This window comes from Salvelinus namaycush, chromosome 8 (genome assembly GCF_016432855.1).
Source record: "Salvelinus namaycush isolate Seneca chromosome 8, SaNama_1.0, whole genome shotgun sequence".
NCBI lineage: Eukaryota > Metazoa > Chordata > Actinopteri > Salmoniformes > Salmonidae > Salvelinus > Salvelinus namaycush.
In genome coordinates this window covers 63,373,838-63,399,203 of record NC_052314.1, presented here as the reverse complement: position 1 = coordinate 63,399,203, position 25,366 = coordinate 63,373,838, and the positions used below count along the sequence as shown (strand labels likewise).

Below are 25,366 nucleotides of genomic sequence, written 5' to 3'. Positions count from 1 at the left end.
TATCTAAAATTCTTTAGGTGTGACAATGTTCAACTCAATGCAGCAATGATGTATGGGAATGTGCAAAACAAAGTGGGGTTTTATTGAAAACCGGTTTTATAGAGCCATATTCGACGTTGTTCAAAATCTTTCTGAACAGAGTTTACGAAAATTAGATAACTATCACATTTGTATTATTCTGTACCAAATTGACTGACGAGACAATATTTTATTATTATTACCACGACCACAAATGCAGTATTTTCCTAATCTTATTGTCTATGGCTGTGTATATAGTTATTTTAAAAGGCCACACAAAATGCCAAGTATATTCTAAAGCCCTTTTTTTAGTGGTTTCATCTGGAGTGGTTTTTACAATTGTAAGTGTACTAAACACATCACAATACTTTTATTCTATTGCCGTTCAACAAAGCCGGTTTCATTTTTCTAAGAGCTTTTGTTCTCTCATTTTGCATTGCAATTGAAGTAATTTAAGACAGTGATTCATGACATTTCTAAAGGTCTTGGCATCCATTTCAATTTTGTAACATTGGATGTCCTCTTGATCAATGTTAAATAAATAAAGACCTTTTTATTCTTTACCTCATTATGTATTCTTCTGATAACTGGAGAGTAGACGGACACCGCAGACTGAAATGGTCCTCCCAAAAGAATATTTGATATAAAAAAGTGAAAGGCAACTCTACTGAATCGTTTCAATGAAATTTGTTGGACTGTCAGTACTTTCTGTGGAAGAACAATGGAATAGAATATATCAAAGGTTATAATTTTGGGGGCCTAAAAATAATGAAGGAATGGACGTCTTTGTCTACTGCAGTTTACTGAATCAACCTCTACCTGCTTGTTCTAGTGGTACAAATGAACAGTATCTGTGTTTTAAGTAAATTGAAATGATTTGAAGTCTTACTGAATGTTTCCTTTCACTTATTGAGTCATAGGCATCATAGGATATTCAGAAGACCATTTCTCTACAGACACTGCAGAGATTTTATCACTGATTCAGTCTGCTACAGCCCTGCTGTCTTTAGTAGAGTTGATCTTCCACTTTATAATGGAGGCCTACTTAAGTCTGCATTATACATTAGGATAGACCGACTGAAAGCTCTAGTCGCAGTCTATTGCAGCTGTACGACTACAGTATTTTTTGATATTTTTTTTCCCTATAAGGATCATAGGCTATATCAACAGGCCACGTGATGTCTATCAAACCACCTCTCCCTCCACCTCAATCCTCCACTCACATGTGAAAATCCTTGGGATTTCATCTGGTGTAATTAATGTACAAACTGCTTCCAGCAGGCCACTGGGGTGTGATGCAGTTTTAGATAATAATTATCACGCGTCGTTTGCCTCCAAGTCTTGCCGAGTTCAAAACAACAGGGAACTCAGAAAGCTGACTTCAGTGCATTCAAGACGGCTTGGAACAAGATGGGAGGGGGGGGGGCTAGCTCCGACTAGGAAACATTGTTTTGAATGGTCAGCCAAGTCAAAAACATGGGCCTCTTTCTAGAGCTCTGACTTTCCGACCTGAAGATCACTGACGTCATGATTTTACCTAGTGTTATTTTTTTTAACCCCCCCCAGAGTTCCCAGTTGTCTTGAAAGCACCTTAAGACATCCACTCTTACGTAGTCTGTACTGGAGAGCAGGGCATGCCGACTGGCTGGGTCGAATGTTTAGGCTAAAAATACAGGGTGGTCTTTGTCCAGGGGGAGGGTAGTGTGGGTGGGGGGGGGGGGGGGGTAATGGCGAAGGAGGAGTCATGGCTCAACGTGCCCTCAATGACGATGGCAAAAGAGGAGGCTGTGACAGCAGTGGTTACATAATCAAACAAGGCTGAGCTAATGATCTGGTCAAATTATTCTCACTATCAGACTGCCTCGATACAGCCACTCTCTGTGTCCCTCTCGCTCTCTTTACTATCTCGGGCTCTGTCTTTACTATGTCTCTTTACCTTGCTCTTTTTCTCTTTTCGTCTGTCATCTCTCTTTTTTGCGTCTGTCCATCTTACTGCCTCACATGCTGACCAGACCGCTCGCTCGCATGTTGAATTTTGTCCCCCCACACCAGATGTGATCAGGACATGCAGATTGTTTTGATATTTCAAACTCTGAACCAACTATTAATATCGGGACCGGTCGATAAGCAAACATTTATGGCAATTTAGCTAGCTTGCTGTTGGTAGTTAATTTGTCCTGGGATATAAACATTTGTTTATTTTACCTGAACCAATGAGGAGTTGGCATGTGGGTATATGCTCCTAAAAACCAATGATGGGAGAGGAAGGACTTGCAGCGCATCAAGCATCACAAATAGAACCAAGTTCTATTTTAGCGCCTGGCTACTCAGATGCTCGTGAGCAGTGTGGGTACAATGATTGAATGACATGCATGTGTACATTTATTTTGCAACGCGAGCGGTGTGGGTCAGCCTCTGTCTGCCCCGTTCTCGCTCTCTCTGTCTCACTCAGTGTCTGTTTGCTCCACTTCTTTCGCTCTCCCTGCAGATTTTGATGTCATTTGTTAAGAAAATCATTGATACTACTGTAGTCACTCCTGTTGAGGATCTTCCCCAATATTACTTATATTAGGACTTGAAGGAGCTGGGATGTAAATGAGCCTGTATTGCTGCTCACTTAGAACAAGTTCGCTGTCGGTCTGTCTCTCTGCCCATCCGTCTATTCGTGAGATTCATTTACAGTATAGCCCCAATCATCCATGTCGTCACTTATAGTTGTGTACTTTGATACAGTAAAAATCTAGCTGGATATTTTTAAATTCCTCGGACAGCAGTCTTTGGCCATGCGTCAGCTGTCCTCCACCTCCTGCAGCGCAGTGTTTTTAAGCACCTGAAAGTAGACCTTGTCTTTTATTTCATCATGGCCCCAGTCAGACCACTTAGCCTAGTGACAGTGTTCAGCTTATGACATAACAATGTTACAGAAGTCTCAACACTTTCCTTTTCAGAAAGAAATATCTGGGTGACCAGCTGGCAAGTGTCTACACTGAAATGTTCAACTTTTCCCTGGCCCAGTCTGTAATACCTTACAGGGGTTCGTGCTTAGTTCCCCTCCTGTTCACCCACAACTGCGTGGCCACGCACGACTCCAACCAAGTTTGCTGACAACATGACGGTGGTAGGCCCGATCACTGACGACAATGAGACAGCCAATAGGGAGGAGGTCAAAGACGACCTCTCCCTCAATGTCAGCAAGGCAAAGGTGCTGAACGTGGAATACAGGAAATGGAGGGTGCCTTACTGATTGGTAGGGCAACTGCTTGGCATCCGACCTGCAAGGCGCTACAGAGAGTAGTGCGTACGGCCCAGTACACCACTAAGGCCAAGCTCCCTGCCATCCAGGGCCTTTACCAGGTGGTGTCAGAGGAAGGCCCTAAAAATTGTCAGAATCAACCCCCTAAGTCATAGACTGTTCTCTTTGCTACCGCACGGCAAGCAGTACCGATGCACCAAGTCTGGAACCAACAGGACTCTAAACAGCTTCTACCCCAAACCATAAGACTGCTAAGTAGTTAGTCCGGGTAGCTATTTGGGTAACTATAAACTCAACACGTAAAGTGGTGTTCCCATGTTTCATGAGCTGAAATAAGATCCCCAGAAAATTGACATATGCACAAAAAGCTTATTTCTGTTAGTGAGAATTTTTCCTTTGCCAAGATAATCCATCCACCTGACAGGTGTGGCATATCAAGAAGCTGATTTAAACAGCATTATCATTTCACATTTCACCTTGTGCTGGGGACAATAAAAGGCCATTCTAAAATGTGCAGTTTTGTCACAACACAATGCCACAGAAGTTGAGGGATCATGCCATTGGCATGCTCACTGCAGGAATGTCTACCAGAGCTGTTGCCAGAGAATTTAATGTTAATTTCTCTACCATAAGCCACCTCACGACCACGTGTAACCACGCCAGCCCAGGACCTCCACATCCGGCTTCTTCACCTGCGGGATCGTCTGAGATCAGCAGGGTCTTGAGCTGACTGCAGTTCGGCATCGTAACCAACTTCAGTGTGCAAATGCTCACCTTCGATGGCCACTGGCACGCCGAAGTGTACTTTTCACGGATGAATCCTGTTTTCAACTGTACCGGGCAGATGGCAGACAGCATGTACTGTATGGCGTTGTGTGGGCGAACGGTTTTCTGATGTCAAAGTTGTGAACAGAGTGCCCCATGGTGGCGGTGGGCATTCCACAGGTCACAATCAACAGATCAACTCTATGCAAAGGATTTGATCTGGTGTATTAGGATAACAATCTCAATTCCCTTGAATCTGAATATTAGCCTATCTTGGTGGGGAAAGTTTTTCCAGAGTGCGATTAGGCAACAACAAAAAATTAAAGCGATAAGAACCAATGCAGGGTGAAAAGAACAGATGAAGAAACATAAATAAATGTGAAGCAGAGTGTGTAGAATGTTGGGAGAGGAAAGGGGTAGCTGAGAGAGAGAGGGTGCCACAGAAGCCGCCATGTGCGCCGTGTGCAGCCGTGAAATGGGACTGATCCAATAGATTCTGTTTATCTGGCACGACTACACAGTGAAAGCTATTGGAAATCTGGGGGAGATTTGGAAGTGGGCTGTGGATTTTTCGAGAGCGAAATGAGCAAAAGTAATACTGTCTGGTCGGGTTCTGTTGCTGCAGTCTGGCATCCGGGAGTATTTTCAGATCAGCTTTTAATGAGGTTAATGGTGATTCTGTCTACAAGGGTGGCTGGCGGAGGAGGGTTATAATATTATAAATGTCTCTTTATTCTCCTTCTCTTCTCTGTTTTTGTCTCTGCTGTTTTCCATCTCCATCCCTCTCATTATCTATTGAATTCTTAAGTCTGATCATTTTTTTTATAGCTCATACATTCATATTAGCAAAACAAATAAACATGCATTTGGATAACATGCTAAATTCTCTCCCTCTGTCTCTCAACTCTCATTTTCCGCTCTTCCTGGCACATCTTAATTAGTCATCTGGCTCTCTATCCCTCTTGCCATCCTCCTACTCCAATTTTCCCAGTCCTGGATCTATATATACAGATTGGATAAGCCAGTGGCCCGAGCTGTGTGCATTCCCTCTGGTTTTCCTCTTTCAGACAATCTCATTGGGGTCTTCTGATGCATGCACACACTAGATGTTACTTACAAACTGCAAATCAAAAAATGACATTTTGTTAACGGTTTTATTGGAATCTCTTGATAGTTTTGCAAACACAGTTATGGCAAATATCTGCTTCAAGATATACAGTTTGTAGTAGGAACTAGTTGTTTTTATTCACGCTGAAGGATATTCATGTACTGTGGATAGTTGCTGACAAATATTGTACAAAGCATTGGATTAAAAATGTATTTTGGGATAAAAACCAACCAGGTGCTATTAATAGGAAATGCTGCTCTGAGCTCCAACGTGGCTTTGGGGATATGGCCTAGTCTCAATATACTGGGTTAATGTTTGTTAAAAAAAATGTGAATACTGTGGCTCCATTACAACTGTAACGGTCAAATAATCGGTGAAGTAGGCCAGAAATCGATGGTAAGCTACATAGTGAGCTCAAAGTATTAGGACAGTGCCACATTGTTGGTGGTTTTGGCTCTGTATTTGAGCACTTTGGATTTGATATGATACAATGACTGGAGGTTAAAGAGCAGACTGTCAGCTTTAATTTGAGGGTATTTTCATCCTTATCGGGTGAACCGTTTAGAAAGTACAGCACTTTTTGTACAAAGTCCCCCTATTTTAGGGGACCAAAAGTAATAGGACAAATTCACTTGTGTAATAAAGTAGTCTAAAGTTCAGTATTTGGTCCCACATCCTAGCATAACGATACACTTCAACCTCTCATAGTCATTGCATCATTTCAAATCTGAAGTACTGAGCCAAAACAACAACAAATGTGTCACTGTCCCAATACTTTTGGAGTTTACTGTACATCCATGTCCTTGCACAGAGAGAAATTAATGCTGTAAAGGTTGAGTAATAAGCTTTGTTTCGAATATATCGGAATTGAAAGTCCTCATTTGTTGTACAGTATATGCATACTGTAAATGAGATGGTGGTGGGAAATCCCTTTGTACAAATGCATGGTGTTGTACTGTAGAAGGATGAGCAGATAACCACCAACTTATTTCTGAGCAAGGCAGTAAGCCATATACAGTAGAACTTCCATTAGGAGCACTGCAAAACCTGAGACCAAGCCAACTAAACCTGTGAACAGTCATGATGCATCCATATCTCAATGATACTGATGGTTGTTTCTAGAAATCCCAGGGTAGCACGGTTTGGGTTCTATATCACCAGTATTGGAGTCAAATTAATTTAGGTGTCAGACGTTCAGTCAATCCAAGAGTTATACCCCAATGAGCCTTTACCTCCAATTCAAATGGTATGTCCAGATTATTTCCTTAATTGTTTGGAAGTGTAGTAAAATGAATCCCAAGTGTGGTGACCACATCAACCTGTCTTTCAATGTATCTGAGTTGGAACCTTAATAGCTGAACAAACTGAAGAGGCAAGAGTATTTTCAACCTACAGTATTTCAGCTTTAATCTTTTTTTTTTTGAATACTTGATTTTAGTGTGGTGCTATTAAATCACATATCGCCAAGGGGTTTGGGAGATAATCATGTCAACAGCAAGAACTCATTGATCCATAGTTTGGTACTGTCTACTCTCTGTAACAAAGAAATGACATATGTTTGCCTACTTTTTTTTAAGTCACATTGACATAAAATGCAAAATAAAAGTACAAAACAAAGCCAAATCAGATAAAGTTAACATTAGTTGTAAAGGAAGAAGAAAAAAAGATGACATTTCTGTTCTTTCTCTAACATTCAGGTAGTAAAGTGTCTGTCACAATGTTTGGTACTTTCATAACTCACTCTAACCCGTTGGCTTTTTTGTAGCCTGGTCCCAGATCTGTTTGTGCTGTCTTCCCAACTCCTGCCAATCGTTATCATGTTTGGCATCACAATGACTGGCAAGATTTGACAATACTGCACAAACAGATCTGGAAGCAGGCTAGCTTTTTTGTGTGAACCTTGTGCCATTTCTTTCTATGACCCAAAACGACAACATAACAAGTGGGAGCTGCATGAACTGCAGATATTCCAACAAGATGTAAGTTAAAGGAATAATCCACTCAAACTATATATTTAATTTGTTTCATTAGTCCCCTGTTGATAGTCTCAATGTTTTGCATGTCAGCAGTCAAGTTTTGAAGATATACGTTTTTCAATAAGCAAAGTGTAACTTTGGTGCTTTCAAGACAAAAAACGGGGTAAAATCATGTCTGTGATCTTCTGGGTTAGGAAGTCGGCGCTCTGGAAATATGCCAGAGTTTCTGACTTGGAATTCCGAGTTGAAAGACTGTTCAAATCCTACATCTTGACTATTTTTTTTTTAATGATTAACAGTGGACTAATGAAACCAATACCAAAATAGTTTTTTACACTACTCAAACATAATGACTTTCTGTTATTTACAATATATACTGTAAAATGTTAAATCAGGTGAGATAAAAAGGCACAATTTTCCCTTCTTAAATACAATGTAAACATCTCATCAAAAAAAGCATGCATTTCACTTTACAAAAAAAGTTCTGTTTTAAATTTTTAGACAAAGTACTTAAATATTGTTTCCAGCAAAATATAATTCTTTCAAAAATACTTTTCCCATTCGTCCTATGAACCTTTTTTGACACTATTTTTAAAAAATAAAAAGGAGAGCGTAAAGAGGAGCAAAACAAGAAGAAAAAGAATAGCAGTTCTTTACAGCGTGTCTTTAGGGTCCTTCAGTTCACAACTTCAACACAGCAATGTACAAAAGGGACATGGAGGGAGAGACTGCAAAATGAGACCGTTTAAGCATAGGTACTGGCTTTTTCTTTCATCGTGATCCTCTTGCCGTTGTCTGTTCTATACGTCCAACTCTGGACAGCTTCCTACAAAGTAGAACCTATAGTGAAACACCAACAGCACCTTAAAGGGGGAGTTCACATTTTGAAGTGAACTATCCCTTTAAACTATAGGCCTTCTTCATGCAGGGTCTCCCTGTATATATTCACATTTAGTTATTATCAACCAGACACAACGTTCTAGCTGGGTTAATGCCTCAATTGTCACATCTCTTCTGTACAAATCTAATTCAGGCAATTAGGATATTCCGCATAATCCTATAGAACGTAGGAAAACTAACAATGCCCTCAAAAAAAGCAGATCAACTTTGCTCGTGCTTGCCAGGAAAACAAAACAAAACAACCACACACACTCACAAACGAGGTGAAACGATGGAACCAAACGCCCCCTCTGTTTTTCCTCTCGAACGACTCTATCTCTCACGCTATTCAGTAGCATCATAGAGTTCCACAATGGTTAAGCAGTCAGTCAATCTGGTGTGAAACTAGTAAGAATAAGACCTGGGTTCAAGTACTATTTGAAATTGTTTCAAATTCTTTAGATGTACTTAGTTGAGCTTGACTTTTGCAATGGAACCAATTAATGTCCCAAAAAATGCAAAACCCACCCACCTGACAGTCCCGGCAGACTAAAGCAAACGCTCTAAGTAGTTTGAAAGGTTTCAAATCATGTTTGAACCCAGGTCTGGTAAGAATGGTCCAGATGACTGGCCATACATCTAGTTGGCCCAAAGACAAGATGGACAACACAAAATCAGGACAGGTGGCCAATGCAATGAGTCAATCATTTATCAGCAGTATCAACATGTACTTCCAAAACAGTTTCTGTACAACAGTGGGGGAAATGTGACTGTAACCTAAGCAAGTGCCATTGCATTTACTGTATGTATTTGCTGCTTGCCAGGTAAATTTGAATACATTATGCATTTACTGAAAGCACTGACTGTAGAGTAATGGCATTTTCCAACGTCAAGTTCCAATATCAACATCATACAGTATGTTTGAAGGTTGTTATTGTATCTAATCAGGGTTGGGGAGTTACATGTAATCTGATTACAAAAAAATGCAACTAATCAGTTACTTTACCCGCACAAATATTGTTATGCGATTACGGATGCCTACTTTTAAAAACCTAGATTACTTTTTGGATTACTTTTAAATTCAAAATGGATGTTTGTGAAAAATACATTGCGACACCTTTCTGTTTTCTTAATGAGAAAGGCGCAAGTTTAAGTTTGTTCCACCTGAGCAGGTCTGATCACAAGTCGGAGACCACTGATGACACACAATGCGTTTGATGGATTATTTTTGTCGTCTTCTAATGTCTCTTAAGGGGAAAGTAATCCAAAAGTACCTGAAAGTAATCAGATTGCGTTACTGAGTTTGGGTAATACCAAAATACGTTACTGATGAACATTTTGGACAGGTAGCTAGTAACTAACAGATTACATTTAGAAAGTAACCTACCCAACCCTGTATCTAATGCTGATAATTGTACATGTGTTAGTTACCAGAAAAGTGTTATTTCATCTTTGCCTTTACAAAAAGAAGCACCTTGGGTGTAATGTCTGGTTTATGAAACCGAAAACCTTTGCAACAACACTCTTACAAAATGCTTCATTATTATTTCTGGAAACGGTAGATAAGTGTCGGTTGACTTCACAAAGGGTGCTGGTTTGGATGTAGAAATAGACCAAGAAATGGGTGCTCTGATGTTTTCACTATACTGTATAACTCAGGGGTTCTCAAAGTGGGCTCCACATCTCAAAATATATATTTATTTACAAATAGAATAAACAAATCTGGGCCAAGGGATCTTTGGAATAATACTATATAAAGGGTGTAATACAATATTATTAATCTACTGTACAATTTATGTTCTTAACCCTGGGGAACATGGGCCTGGGAGGCTCACAGGGATATTGGTATCCACAGTACTCAACCAATTATCAATATTCCAAATGAATTATTCTTGTATTTCCCCCAATTTAAATGCACTGTAATTCAAGCTTTAAACAGCTAAGTTTTCTCTCTTCCTCATGGCAAAATGTGTAGAATTTTTGGATATTAGCTTTAAAGCTATAATAACGAAAAATCAGCCCCATTACAAAATGTGTAGAATTGTAGGAAATTACCTTGAAAATGGCAACGTTTTCTCTCCGATGCCAAGGGCCTCTTAAAATGGTCTTTCCCAGGGCCCAAGACTTGGTTCGTCCAGCCATGCACTGCCAAAGTCCCAGTAAAAATAATTTTGTTATTTTTAGTCATTAGAGTTGTGTTCTGATTTATGAATGGGTTCCTGATGAATTTTCTACAAAAAGAGGGCACAGCCCCAAAAAGTTGAGAACCCCTGGATCACTAACTGGGTGTACCGCCGTCAAACGCATTACGATGTAAGGGAAAGTCGTCATTGTGAATCCATCAGGTTTTTCCATACTCCCGCACCTATTTTGGATGGAATTCATCTATTGACAAATGTTGCGTAGTTAATAATCTATATATCAGAAAGCCTTCACGTATGACATGGCAGATTCACTTAACTGTTACTCAACTTTTTTCACACAAAACACCATACTTTGAAAGTTCTTCATTTTGAAGTTTTTGCATATTAATAAGAGTTACGTTTTTGATCGTTATACAACGTTAAAACAATTTTAGTTGTGGGCATTTGGATGTTGTAATGCACACCCCTGCAGAACAAAAGTGGAATTGGTTAGCTTTTTATGCAACTTCAGTTTATTGTTAAGCTTGTATAGCCCTTGGAGTATGTTCAAATAGACCTTGATCCTCTCACAGAAACCCTACATTTATTCTTTGTCATGAAAAAAGTATATGTTGCCATGTAACCTAATGACAATACACTGCATAGCAACATCTAAGCATTGTTTTCCATATTGTCAGAGTAGTAGTACTAGTATCCATGAATCAATGCAAAAGCACAGTTATCATCTGACATTTTTCAGGATGGTTTGATGGTGTATGTTACTGTCTACCTGTGTGCGTGCTGCATTACTGTACACGTGGGTCTGTGTGAATGTATGGACTGTAGCGCAACCAAAACAATGTATGGCTTCATATCCATAGAAAAACGTTATCATCGTCTTTGGGGGGGGGGGGCTCTAAGGGTCGGGATGCTTCTTTGTCACATTTTAAAAAGTCCTCCTCCTCAGTGCGTTTTCCTTGGCTCTGAGATGTCACTCACTCAGCGCCACCTCTCTAACCGGCGGACGGAGACTGTAGTGTGGGGGACTCAACTCCCTCCACCTCACTTCCTGCCCCTCAAGTGTCACTTCCTGTCCCATTTGAGAAAGGGGAGGGGGCAGCAGATCGACTGGCTGGCATAGTAATTAGGCCACTCCTGAGGCTAGGGTCCTTCCTTGGCCTTCCTCCTCTCCCACTCCTCCCCCTCTCGTTATTTCATTCGCTCTCCTCTCTTCCTCCCAAGGACTCAGTACAGTCACTTCTTGTGGAAGTAGAGGGTGTGTGTGTTGCCCGACTCCACCTTTGGTATCTGGTCACTGATTATCTCCACCAGCATCTCTGGAAACTCCACCTTCAGAGCCTGAGACTCACGGAACGTGTAGAAACAGAAGTCTAGCAGGTTCCCCACCAGCTAGAGGACAGAAAGAGGGAGGGATCAATCAATAACATGTTATTTGTCACATATAGACTAACAGTGAAATGGGTCCTTCCCAACAATGCAGAGAGGTAAATGTAGAAAAAAGAACACAAGGAGTAAATACAAATGGAGCTGGGGAGGGAGAGCGGGAAGGAGAGTTGTAGTTTGATAGAATCCAGCTGTGTTTGCATAGGGATTTCATTGGCTTATCATGAAGTGTGAATAATACACAGTACAATCAAAGCCTCGTTCTTGGAAGTTGGGGTGAACTTTGTGCCCTGGGAAACCTTGAATTGGCATTCCCCTTTTCTGACGTGTGTTCGGTTACCTTACCGTACCTTATTCAGAGTGATGCCACCTACCATTGCCAGATCCTTAGGTTAACTTTGTCATGGCATTGATATGACTGTAATTGTTTATCGTTTAGGGGTCACGACTCATGAGTCTGACATACCACTAGGGGGTGCTACTGATTCTCAATAGACTATACCTCCTCTTCTATATAGGGCATCGTTTCCCAAACTAGGGGTTGCATGATTTGAAAATGGGATCACAAGGGAAACTCTGGGGGGGGGGGGAAAATAAGTACAATAATTGCTTGGTTCATAGAACCAGGGTTACGTCAGTAACCTCCGGTAGCCGCTAGATGTGGTTGTAATAAACAGAGCGGTTCCTGTTTTCTTCCTACAAATGCGTCTCTTTTGAACGGTTTAAGCTACAAAATATTATGACCCCATCACTGAAGGATAAGACTCTCATGAACACGTATGTGTCTACAATGCCCACAAACAGTGCAGGACTCATTAGAACAGAGTGGACAAGACCAGGCACTAAATCAGACTGGGGGAAAAAAAGATCAATGAAGATATATGATCTTCAGTGTAGAAAAGAACAAGATTATTGCCTGATCTTCTGAACTTCCCAATACCTTTCTGATGCATGTCAATCACTTCAAATCCTACTTCCTTCAAAAGACTGATTTTAGACTGTCATAGCCCCAATATCAGGGACTTCTCCCAGCATTTGTGAGATGTGAGTATTTTTCCTAATGCTTCTAGCTCCTAATGTTTCACCACATGCTAAGTTGTCCTTGCATAACCCCTACAGTCAGTGCGTTCAGTGCATTTAGTTAGGGAGACAGTTGTATTGACCCACCAGGCCACCACTCTGAGCCTGGACATTGATTCCTCCATGTTCCATTCATTCACCAATACAGGGCAATCTCTGCCCATTCCAAAATAAACACACTTTAGGGCTAGTCATTGGAATGCAATATGTTATTTCAGAGATACTACCTTACATTGTTAAACTCCAGTCAGTGATGGGGACCTGCTATTTGAACTTGCTCTGTCTATCCATAGCATAGAGATGGCTTGTTGATGGGACTTGGCATGGTGATGTGGCGCTGGGTACAGTGCCTGATGTTATGGATACAGTGATGTGGGTCCAGTGCTTACATCATGCATGGCGTCCAGTAGCTTGGTGAGCTGGAAGAAGCGTTGCCAGGTCTGTCCAGAGTTGTTGGTGGCCTTGCCCACAGACCTCCTCAGCTCCTTGATATAGTTCACTCTCATCTCCTCAAACGCTGCCTGGTTCTTTAGACCCTCTTTGGGAACTGAGAGGAGAGAGGAAGCCAAAAGATAAGTATTAATGGGAGGTGTAAACAACTAGCCTACATAACACAAGACGCATGTATTGTATAAGCACATGGCAATTTGACCTAAACTTGACCTAACTGGGAACATTTCATTTGAACACCCTACGGTTCATACACCCTACAGTTCTAACCATGACATAAGGTGTCATAAGCAGTCATAACAGGTATTTTAATCAATTACCTTTTTTACAATTTTTTTCCATTATTGTTGACCAACCACATCAACCCTTTGTCACTTCACCCATTTAATTCAGTAAATGCTAGTTGTCCTCTTGACTTGCAGCGTCAGTCAAATAACTATCAAAGAGCGTGATGAACGTATTGAAATGGGATGTATAGACAGAGTATTTTAAGTGAGAAATTAGATAAGTGTGTCTTCTCAGAATGGATACAGGTATCCTCTCCATTTCTCCCTTTCTAAATCACTCTTTCCCTTTTAGATCTCTCTCCTCTCTCCCTCGCTCATATCTCCGTAGAGGACAAACTAACGGCAATATGGCTGCCTGCCAACCTCTTAAATGAGATTCCGCGTCTGGCTGGCTAACTAATTAAGAAACACCTCATCTCTCAAAGAATGTCTGTCTCCCAACGCAGTCTCTCTTAGATCTTTCTTCTAGTGTAGGCCTACAGGAACACTTCTGATATACACTGTGGTGTAATGAACAAAGTGCTGCAGGTACGGTAATCAAACTAACCAGCACTGTGCCTTTATCACTAGTAGCCTGCAACTCTGCCACTGTTATTCCACTGTTGCACTGGAGGTTGGTGGCACCTTAATTGGGGAGGGGTGATGGCTGGAGCGGAATCAGTGGAATTGTATCAGCATGGTTTTTGTTGACTTTTAGTGAGCCGTCCTCCCCTCAGCAGCCTCCTGTGCACTGTTGATTATCATAGCTGCTACTACTACAGTATATTATCATAGTATACAGTAACCTACATTATTATGGTCACAGAGACATAACATGTTATTCAGACATATATTGAAAACAGGTCTATAGGTCAAAACAATTGTTTAGTTTTATTAAGTGCGATGTCACGGGACAGTGTTAGTTAGGTACTCTACACACACATCCTGTTTCATAGGGAGAAGGCTGACACACCATAGCCCATGTTAGTAGGCTACCTGCCGGGCTGGTCCCAAATCTGTTGGTGCTGTATAGCCAACTCCTATGGTCAGGCATGGCGTGGCGTTAGCTGGTCACAGTTCTGTATGTGCTGTATAGCCAACTCCTATGGTCAGAATAATCATGCCGCACAAACAGGTCTGGGATCCGTCTAGGACCTGCCTGGTCCCAGATCTGATCCAAACATTACATGACAGTGACCATAGCAGTTGGCAAGACAGCCAAAACCGATCTGGGATCAGTCTAGAAGCCTAGGCTACTTGCCTGGTCCAAGATCTGTTTTTTGCCCACATGATGACAATAACTCTAGGAGATAAAACAAACAGATCTAGGACCAGTCTAGGAGGATAGGCTACCTGCCTGGCTAGATCCTTCTGGTGTCAGTGTGGCTCGACCTGCCTCACAGCGGTACCCTAATGACAAGCTGCTCTCCTTGTACTGTTTCTATGGTCAGTTTTGAGACCTTTTAAAAATGTAAATTAAAAATGCTATTTTTTGGGTTGCCTATGGCTGCGTTCAGGCACTGTTTTGACCCTTGAGGCCTGCATTTTTGATATACAGATGTAGGATCTTAATTTGATCACCCTGTTACAGGAGACCTTTCCTGCTATGCAGGCCATTTGAAATGTGTAGTGTATTTGAGGTTTAAAGCTGCTTCTGAAGTTTGTTAATACCACTTTGAAATTCCAGACTTGATTTCCCCTTATATGGATCAACCACTAAAACAATGCAGGGCCGGCGTTATGGGCGAGTCTTAGGGGGTCTGGCCCGCCCTACCGCACCTACTTGCCCATCCAAATAAAATATTGAACTGACTGAGATGCACGCCGACAGACTCAATCTCAGATAAAGTATCAGCGCGAGCGAAACAGCACCCCTCTGTCTCCGTATGTGCAGACCATGTATCTGATAGTCTGGACAAAAGGAGTATGGCATGTCATACTTAAATCTGTGGATTGTTTCAAATCACATGCATATGCCTATTTGGGAAGGCAGCAATCTGGGCAGCGCGCTTGGCAATAGGCCTAGTTGATTATTTAGTTGCGGGTGTCAGTGAAAATGATCTTAAATGTGTGAAGATAATGTGTCTTGAGTATCATTTTAAAGTGTTGAGACAAGAAAGGGAGTGGTGTGTGGCGACGATATGGGCGTCTTTCTCCAGAATACATGCACTCAGCTCTCCGGAATGTGCTCCGCTGTCTGCTGCACATTCATTGTGTGAATTGTTTGCCCTTTGATTAGATTTTTTCAAATCAATTCACCATTACATATGTAACCAGTAGGTCTACTAAATGTACCGTTCATCTCTGGCTACATTAATTTCTGTTAATGCATGTATTACAGACATTTACTATTCTCATTCTAAGAGTGGAAACGTTGTTTGCAGAGAAATCCGTTCAAGTGAATTTTATATCCATAATTTAGGAGTTTTGACAAAAAAAATTATTTTGTTTGGAGGGCTCCATGTGAGCGATGTGGGTGGTTGAGGGAGCGGGCACGCCAACCTACTGAGTTGATACAATATTGCACTTTACTAGCGATCGCTCAAGTCAAGACAGGTAGAAAGGGAGGCAGAGTATAGAGATTAATACGATTGACAGAACCTGAATTTTCATCAGGCTTATTTATTAGTCGGCTTTAGGCTTATGTATTTTACTTAGTTGACGATGGAAGTTATAGGCCTACTACTGCATTGGCCTATAGGCTATCTCTGAGTAACATGCACTCATTTCTTTAGCTGCCAAAGGATCACGGTGTATCAATGTGTTCATATGGCAAAGGCTGGTGCTCTTGCATTAGTTGAATTTAAACTTTTAGATTTTATTGTTTTGATTCAGATTTTTATGATTAACCACGTGACAATTTTGAGAAACAAAAACGTTATTGAAATGAAACTGTTCCACAAACATTTTTATATAATCCATAACTGGAACGTAGAAATGGTAGGATAAATTGTAAACTTCCCCAAACTTGAAACTATGAGCTGCCTTTGGTCTTTACTATAACACCCAATAACACAATTCCTGAAAAAAACACCGCCCGTTTTTAGAAATCAAATATCCGTCCAACTGATTCGCTCTGTTACCGGCCCTGCAACAATGTCCATTTATTATAATCCACGTAATAATTCACACTTCCTGTTGCTGCAGATTTATTTTTCCTGCTGTAGCAAACTGGCTCAAATTAAGATCCTACATCTGTACTATACTCCATCTGTAGTAAATGTGGTGCACCTGCAAGTAAACATTTACTTGTACTGTGTACACCATGTGTCATGTACATATGACAAATACACTTGATTTGATTTTATGTTAGCCTAGTTTGAAGCTTTGCATTTGAAGATTTTACCCAAACCAACATGTGGCAGACAAACACACACCTGTTGATGCTGAGAGCCATGTGAGAAAATACAGTTGACAGGGCTTTTTGTTTCTTAGAACACACAGCCATAGGCAAGAGTAGGACTAGAGCCTGTCAGTTAGCATTGCATCTTGGAGGAAATTGCTCAGTGAATGGCAATGCTCAGTCGTATGTACGCAGGCACGACACACACACACACAGAGGCATAGACACTGTAAGAGATGCAGGCGCACACACACAAACCTAGCCTAGAACGTAGCAGAGACACAGAACAAAAAGACAAAGCAATAACGAGAGCTCTCTGGAAAAACATCAAGGCGAGAGAGAGAGGGATTCTTCTCTTTGTTTCTCGGCTTGTTTTGTGGCCCTTATTAACAGGAACATGCTAAAACCAGTGCCACATTTGGGCCTTTTGTTTTTGCCCCACTGACTCAGTCCCTAATTTAATTCAGCTCGTTGGCATTTAAGGGCGTGGCTGGCAGAACGTGTCATTTAGGGGCGTGGCCGGAAGAACGGGTCCTTTAGGTGCGTGGCCGGCAGAACGGGTGTTGTTTGGGGGCGTGGCCGGCAGAACGGGGTGTCGTTTGGGGGCGTGGCCGGCAGAATGGGGTGTCGTTTGGGGGCGTGGCCGGCAGAATGGGGTGTCGTTTGGGGGCGTGGCCGGCAGAACGGGGTGTCGTTTGGGGGCGTGGCCGGCAGAACGGGGTGTCGTTTGGGGGCGTGGCCGGCAGAACGGGGTGTCGTTTGGGGGCGTGGCCGGCAGAACGGGGTGTCGTTTGGGGGCGTGGCCGGCAGAACGGGGTGTCGTTTGGGGGCGTGGCCGGCAGAACGGGGTGTCGTTTGGGGGCGTGGCCGGCAGAACGGGGTGTCGTTTGGGGGCGTGGCCGGCAGAACGGGGTGTCGTTTGGGGGCGTGGCCGGCAGAACGGGTGTTCTGTACATATGATATTTTCACAATCACACCCAATATAATATATAGGCTATCGTTAAACACACATGACATGTAGCTTCCTGCTTTAGTCTTACCAGCTCATACCTCACTGACTGTGTCTTGGCCTTGATTCAAGCCATGATGTACCGGCTTACAAAGGGAAATGCAGGGTATTTCAATAAATAAAGACTGCCGTACAAATATGCCTGTAGACTGTTATCCTCCTAGATAAAACCTAATCCAGAAAGATATAGCATCCTGTCGCACCGGAAACCTTTAATAAAACAATGTCAAAAACAGCCCCCCTAAGATAATAATCCTGTGAGTGTTATTCATATCTGACAAATAAATCAGATTATAATAATGGATTGTGGTTTATATAATGATTATAGTGCTTTTTTTAACTAGTTTTAGAACACTACTTTATGTGGGGTAACTCACGTTATCTACCATTAGTGTAGCACCCAGCTAGCTAGCGAGGCTAATGCATGTCAAGTTTAGAAACCATTTTATGACAATCATCCACCACAATATGTATTAGGTGGCGTTCTATTACGGAGTATTGTTTAAAGGATAATGTTTCCATACATTATCACTGTGGAGCCGAAGAGTTCATCTGTTTTCATCAGATCACACCCATTCTACAGGGTCTCATGAGACACTGCAGGGCAAGTGAACCCTTAACCAAGGTTAAAGACAAAAAACAGCTCCACACACACAACTACTTCTCGGTAAACACCTTTCCACAATAACTCATCACACACACACACACACACACACACATTATCCTTATCTCTCTTCATTAGTTGGTGACAGTCTGTGCTCAAGAATATGGAGGGAGTTGGTAGCTGGAAATGTTTTCTGTCTCGAAAGTATCAGATCTAATTTCACTGTTCGTCACAAATATTAAAAGAGGATGAAATAGCCTTTTACAAACCTAAAAAGTAAACAACATAAAATTTGTCACTTCAGTATAGAAGGATTGCGATGCTGAAATGAGAACTTCAATATCATCATCCACAAGAAGACCTACAGTAGGATGCAATCTCTGACAGACACTACTAAAACACTATTCTGACAGATTCATGCAGCCACATAAGATCAGTCAGATACCACAGCGCTCTCTCTCTCTCTCCCTCCATTTGGGCCATGTTTGAAGGAAGTAGGAGAAAAACAGCAGGTTTTGGAGTGCTGCCCAGTGCTTGACTGGGCTTTATTAAGTACAGCAGGGCTCTTTGGAGAGGCTCTAGAGGATGAGGAGGGAAGAGGCAGCAACAACAACAGACGGACCAGAGAGCTCTCTCGTTCTTTCTGTGCTGTTTCTACCTCTTCCTCCATCTTACTCTCTCTCCCTGCGCTGTTTCTCTCTCTTTCTACCTCTTCCTCCATCTTACTCTCTCTCTCTCCCTGTGCTGTTTCTCTCTCTCGCTCTTTCTACCTCTTCCTCCATCTTACTCTCTCTCTCTCCCTGCGCTGTTTCTCTCTCTCGCTCTTTCTACCTCTTCCTCCATCTTACTCTCTCTCTCTCCCTGCTCTCTCGTGCTGTCCGTTTTTCTATCCCTCTCTCTCTCTCATTCCATCCATCCTCTCCCCACCGTCCCACTTCCACTCCAACAGCACTCCTGCTTTCAGATTAATTTACTGACACTCAGGTTATGTCAGGCCAGTGTCAATGCCCTTTGGGAATGCTTAGAATTTAGGGACTAAAATCCAATTTAATTAAAATTACACAAGTGTGTTATGTCATTGATTGATCTCATTTAAGATACATATTTTAGTCAAACATTTTTTTTAATGTATATCCCCTGAGTGGGGTCATGGCCAGTGTTGCTGAAGAACCCCTGGCGCAATTAGGGTTAAGTGCCTTGCTCAAGCGCACATCAACAGATTATTTTAAAATGTTTTACCTTGTCGGCTCCAATATTCAAACCAGCAACATTTGGGCTACTGGCCCAACGCTCTAACCTCGAGGCTACCTGCCGCCCCTTGCAGGTATATAAGGCAATATGCAACTAAATTAGGTGTCGATAACGTAATTTTGTATTAAAGGGGTCATAGCTGCGGGAAGTAGTTTGGGGGTGGAGGTGCTGCAATTTTTTGTTGTAATGAAGCCCTGTATTTACTTCCCCAAAGCCAGATGAACTCGTGGATACAATGTTTGTCTCTCCGTGCAGTTTGAAGGGAGTTGCTAACTAGAATTGGCACAATTGCTAACGCTAGTTAGCACTGGCTCGCGAAACTACCTCTAATAACTTCCTCTGGATGCAGAGACGTACAAATGTAATCCATGAGTTTATCCGACTCTGCAGAAGTAGATAAATGGCTTCATTGTCAAAATCCCAAAGCATCCCTTTAATAGTTTGTCATTTTCCGCTCTAACAACACTCCTAGCCAGGCTTCCATTATCAATCAGGCAGAAATCCATGGAAAGCTGAGTAGTGCTGCCTCTGGCTCCACGTGAGACTACCCAGCATCCTCCAAACGGAGGCCCTGCCTGCCTGACAAGTCTAATAAACATTCCTACAAATCCGCACGGGGGCAGTTCAAAGCAGAGTAGAGGGCTGAAGCCTGGCCTCCCAAAATAGCTCCCATAACTGGCCTATGTAGCCTTGCCCTCCTGTAGCTCTGCCTGCCTGCTCTGCCCCGACTGCATTTACTGCTGGATGCCAACAAGAACCTTGTCCTCAGTTGCCATATGGTGAAACAATATGGGGGTCTCTCTTTCTTTATGTCCCGTGTGGCTCAGTTGTTAGAGCATGGCACTTGCGATGACAGGGTTGTGGGTTCAATTCCCGCGGGGGACCAGTACAAAAATGTGTACACTCCCTACTGTAAATCGCTCTGGATAAGAGCGTCTGCTAAACGCCTAAGTTGTAAATCCCTCTCTCACACTGAGATTCTTCTGTCTCTCTGTGTACTTTCTCACTATTTTACCTCTCGCTCTCTCTCTCCATCGATTGCCCTCTTTCTCTCTGGCACATTCGTGTCATGACAGGTTGCATGCCAGAGGTATAGCATAATCGTTGCATACCTAGAATGTGTACTACTCCACCTTATTATAGACCATGACCCTGTATGTATACCTGTTATTATTGTTATTCCCTGGTTCATGTTTGTGTTCCAACTCCAAGCTCAGCAAACAAATGACAAGTGATGTACCTGTTATTTACTCTGTCAACCTGCTTGTATACTGACATGTGGCTGATACACACTACCTCACTGCAGCTAGCTGTTGATTGGTGCAACAAACACACCATATAGACTCTCTTTCTCTCCCTCACACACACACAACACACTCACTTAGAGTTGGATGTTTTTCTGGCAAAGGAACTCACACTCCCACCCCCCTTCCACACACCTTCAGCTGACTTACCTGTGCTGAGCAGCAGCAACACTTTCATGGAGAGGAACTCTTGGTAGGTGAGCTGCAGCCTGACAAACTCCTGGCTCACCTGCCTCATGCCCAGACACAGGTCGTACATGGCTGACTGCTGCATGCGGTCCCTGTGGGAAAGGGGGGAGAAAGGATGGTTGGTCAGTGCCTGAGGCCTATTGCTTCTTGCTCTCACTATACAGTGCTGTAAGTTAACCTCCTAAAAAACAACTGTTTGAGTGCATTCCCACTGGGAACACACTGGTTGAATCAATGTTGTTTCCACGTCAGTTCGATGAAATTCCATTGAACCAATGTGAAATAGAAGTTGAATTGACGTCTGTGCCAAGTGGGATGGCTCAGTAAGCTCCCATTAGCATTGACTGTATTGTATCCAGGCAAACTAATCTCAGATGTCCATGAAATACAGCCAACATCCCCAAAACACTGAATCATCCATGCAAACTCTATGTACATTTCCCACCATCCACCACATGATAACATACAACATATTGTATCCTCCCCCCTACACACACACACACTACTGCGCCTCAACCCTTTGGAACATCTTTCCACATAGTTATTCTACTTGCTGAGATAGGATGAGTTGAGAGCCAAATTCCTCTAGAGTGCAGAGCACTGCACACACAGTAACACAATGCAGATGACTTAGCTGCTTCAGTACGCTGTGTAAAGGCTGGGAAAGACTTACTGCATCACCCCAGTCATGGTACATGAAAAGACACACACTAGCATACACACTCCGTCCTAAACATAGTCACTCACACACCATATCAGAGAAGTTGATCTCAATCCTGTCAACGTGCAGAAACAGCAACCAACAACAACGGGGCTGAGGGACGGTAGAGTAGGTTGGGTCGGATGGAGAGGGAGAGCCAATGAGCTATGTGTTATGCAGATGCCGCAAATCTCAGGGAATTATGGGTTTTGGAAGCCACTTTCTCCACTTTAAATCACCCATCATGTCAAGACTCGAATAATCAAATGCAAGCGGTGTGGCTCCACTTGAAAGGGAGTTCACCATAGGGCTGCATAGCAAATGGCACTCCGTGCCCTATTTAGTGCACTACTTCTGACCAGAGCCCTATGGGGCTAGGGTGCGATTTGGGATGCAGCTCATGTGATACTACTGCAGAAACCGCATCGTAACACTAGGACAGAGGAGGGAGATTCTGCTCTGTGGATAGAACCAGTCTTAACATTCTAAAACAGGTTTGCAGCAACAGGGGAGAATTGGTGCATATGTTCTCATTATAAGCATAAAGCAGGTTTAAAATACTAATTAGTCCAATTAGTTTACTGTATACGATGTACATCTGGCTGCATGAGGCTTGGTTTAGCTGAGTGTCTCGTTCTCTTTCTGTCTGTCTGACTTTGTCTATCTGACTAACTTTTAAGAACATATGAAAAATGTATGGGTTTTAGGAGTAGCATTGTGTTGGAGTTCTGCAAACTGCATTTCATTATTTGGAGAACCTTGGGTCTGAGTATAAAAAGTCTCTACATATTGTCTGAAATCAATTTTGCTGAATCATTGCCCAAAATTAGAAGAAACCCACTGCCCCTGGTTTCTCTCTCTCCGGCTCTCACCGTTGCCATGGAGAGAGATTCAGGAAGCAAGAGCGAGGACTTAAAAAATGTAAAAAGTCAGGCTCACTTCACTTCTGTGAATATCCCTGATAGACAGCAACTACAACTGTATAACCCCCACTTAAAATACACTAGTTTGTATTGGGAGTTGTTTTTCTTGGGGTCACTGGATATTATTGGCAAACGTCTTTCAGAGTCTTGTTTATACCTCGTTATCTTCTGTCCTCTTGGGTCGAGACGGAACTTTGCATGACCTTCTTGACCCTCCTCCTCTGTCAATCGCTACAGTTTAGGTCTAGATGCACCCACTACGGGCCCAAAAGTTGGAACAATTGTTTTAATAGAGCTATTGCAAGCTATTATCAAACATTAATGCATAAATTAAGTTTAAAGAGCCACTGAACACAGATTGGCACGTGTTTTTTCTGTTGCTCATTAGAAAGATGAGATTTCAGTCTTGGAAGTGTGTTCCTGACCGATTCTGCATTTGGTTAATGACGTTTGTCCCCAATGAGACACTGTAGATGCAGAAGCCTATTTCACTTCCTCATAATCCCCAGAATAAATCTAAGAACTCAAGAAATCTTTCATAAATTGATGTTTGTCAACGATGTTTTAGTAGTGCAATTTTACATTAGGGTATTTGGTGCAGTATTTCTCAAGTAAAGAATGTGTGACGCGTTACGTAAACAAAGTCGGAGTTGCTGGGTAGGTCTGTCTCACTGTCTATGCTATTGGATAGACAGCAATCACTGCAGCTGTTCAACCCATGTTAATGGACAAATCGCCAAATCAAACCCCAACCTTCATTTACATGTGACACACAGATGTTCCAAACTCCATTTTAGACATGACTGACTTTATGACAAATTATCCTATTTACACGTTGTAGTCAATTTTGACACTAGAATAACCGTTTGACTCATATCGATGCCACATCGTTTTCAAAGGGATTCGTTGCTTTTTGAAGGCAGTCGCTCTTTAATTTAGATGTCTTTCACATCGAGCACATTTGTCTTTTTGTTCTCTCTCAATCAGTAGACCTAACTAAATTAACACGAAAAATCCAAGTGGGCGGACTATCCAGCTCCAGCCAATCAATTCATTAACTTCTTATGGCTGCAATTCCGCTACCGGGATCGATATGACAACAGCCAGTGAAAGTGCAGAACGCCAAATTCAAACAAATCTCATAATTAAAATTCCTCAAACATACATGTGTCTTATACCATTTTAAAGGTAATCTTGTTGTTAATCCCACAAGTGTCCGATTTCAAATATGCTTTTCAGCGAAAGCACTACAAACGATTGTTAGGTCACCACCAAACCACAATAAGCACAGCCATTTTTCCAGCGAAATATAGCAGTCACAAAAAGCAGAAATAGAGAGAAAATGAATCACTAACCGTTGATTATCTTCATCAGATGACACTCATAGGACTTCATGTTACACAATACATGCATGTTTTGTTTGATAAAGTTCATATTTATATAAAAAAATCTGAGTTTACATTGGCGCGTTACATTCACTAGTTCCAAAAACATCAAGTGATTTTGCATAGCCACATCGTTTCAACAGAAATACTCATTATAAATGTAGATGATAATACAAGTTATACACATGGAATTATAGATATACCTCTCCTTAATGCAACCGCTGTGTCAGATTTAAAAAAACATTACGGAAAAAGCAACCCATGCAATAATCTGAGACGGCGCTCAGAAATATAATAAAATTAGCCGCCATTTTGGAGTCAACAGAAACCAGAAAATACATGATAAATGTTTCCTTACCTTTGCTGAACTTCATCAGAATGCAGTCCTAGGAATCCCAGGTCCACAATAAATGCTTGATTTGTTCGATAATGTCCGTTATTTATGTCTAATTAGCTACTTTGGTTAGCACGTTTGGTAAACAATTCCAAAGTCACAAAGTGCGTCCACTATAACATGACGAAATGTCCAAAAGTTCCATAACAGTCAGTAGAAACATGTCAAACGATGTACTGAATCAATCTTTAGAATGTTAACATACATCTTGAATAACGTTCCAACCGGAGAATTACATTGACTGACACGTCATTGACGTGAACGCGCATGCTCAAAGCATGGTCAGCTCGTGGCAGTGATGACTAATTCCTGTCTCCTTCGGCCCCCTTCACATTAGAGTCATCAGACAAAGTTCTATTGACTGTTGACATCTAGTGGAAGCCGTAGGAAGTGAAAACTCATCCATATCTCGCTGTAATTTCAATGAGAGCTTGGTTGAAAATCTGCCACCCCCAGAAATCCAAACAGGAAGTGAAACTTCAAGTTTTTGCCTGCCATATGAGTTCTGTTATACTCACAGACATAATTCAAACAGTTTTAGAAACTTTAGAGTGTTTTCTATCCAATACTAATAATAATATGCAAATATTAGCAACTATGACTGAGGAGTAGGCCGTTTACTCTGGGCACCTCTGCACGTTTTATCCAAGCTACTCAATACTGCCCCTGCAGCCATAAGTTAAACAATGTCAAGACAAGGAAGTCACCAAGGAGCCATAGAAATCATACAGTTAACAAACTGCCTCCTCGAGGACTAGAGATGAACAAACTTCTTCCTCCTCGAGGACTAGAGATGAACAAACTTCTTCCTCCTCGAGGACTAGAGATGAACAAACTTCTTCCTCCTCGAGGACTAGAGATGAACAAACGTCTTCCTCCTCGAGGACTAGAGATGAACAAACGTCTTCCTCCTCGAGGACTAGAGATGAACAAACGTCTTCC

General features: G+C 42.0%; 1 protein-coding gene across 1 annotated transcript in view; it reads right to left on the bottom strand.

The window, feature by feature from the left end:
- Positions 1–5,181: 5,181 nt before the first annotated feature.
- Positions 5,182–25,366, bottom strand: part of LOC120053049 (mineralocorticoid receptor-like) — a 106,064-nt gene continuing 85,879 nt past the window's right edge. Inside the window, exons 7-9 of the mRNA XM_039000300.1 lie at positions 20,984–21,114; positions 12,996–13,153; positions 5,182–11,532 (exon numbers count right to left, since the gene is read on the bottom strand). Of these exons, the coding sequence (XP_038856228.1) occupies positions 11,377–11,532; positions 12,996–13,153; positions 20,984–21,114 (445 nt within the window). The 3' untranslated portion in view covers positions 5,182–11,376. The remainder of the gene's footprint in view (positions 11,533–12,995; positions 13,154–20,983; positions 21,115–25,366) is intronic.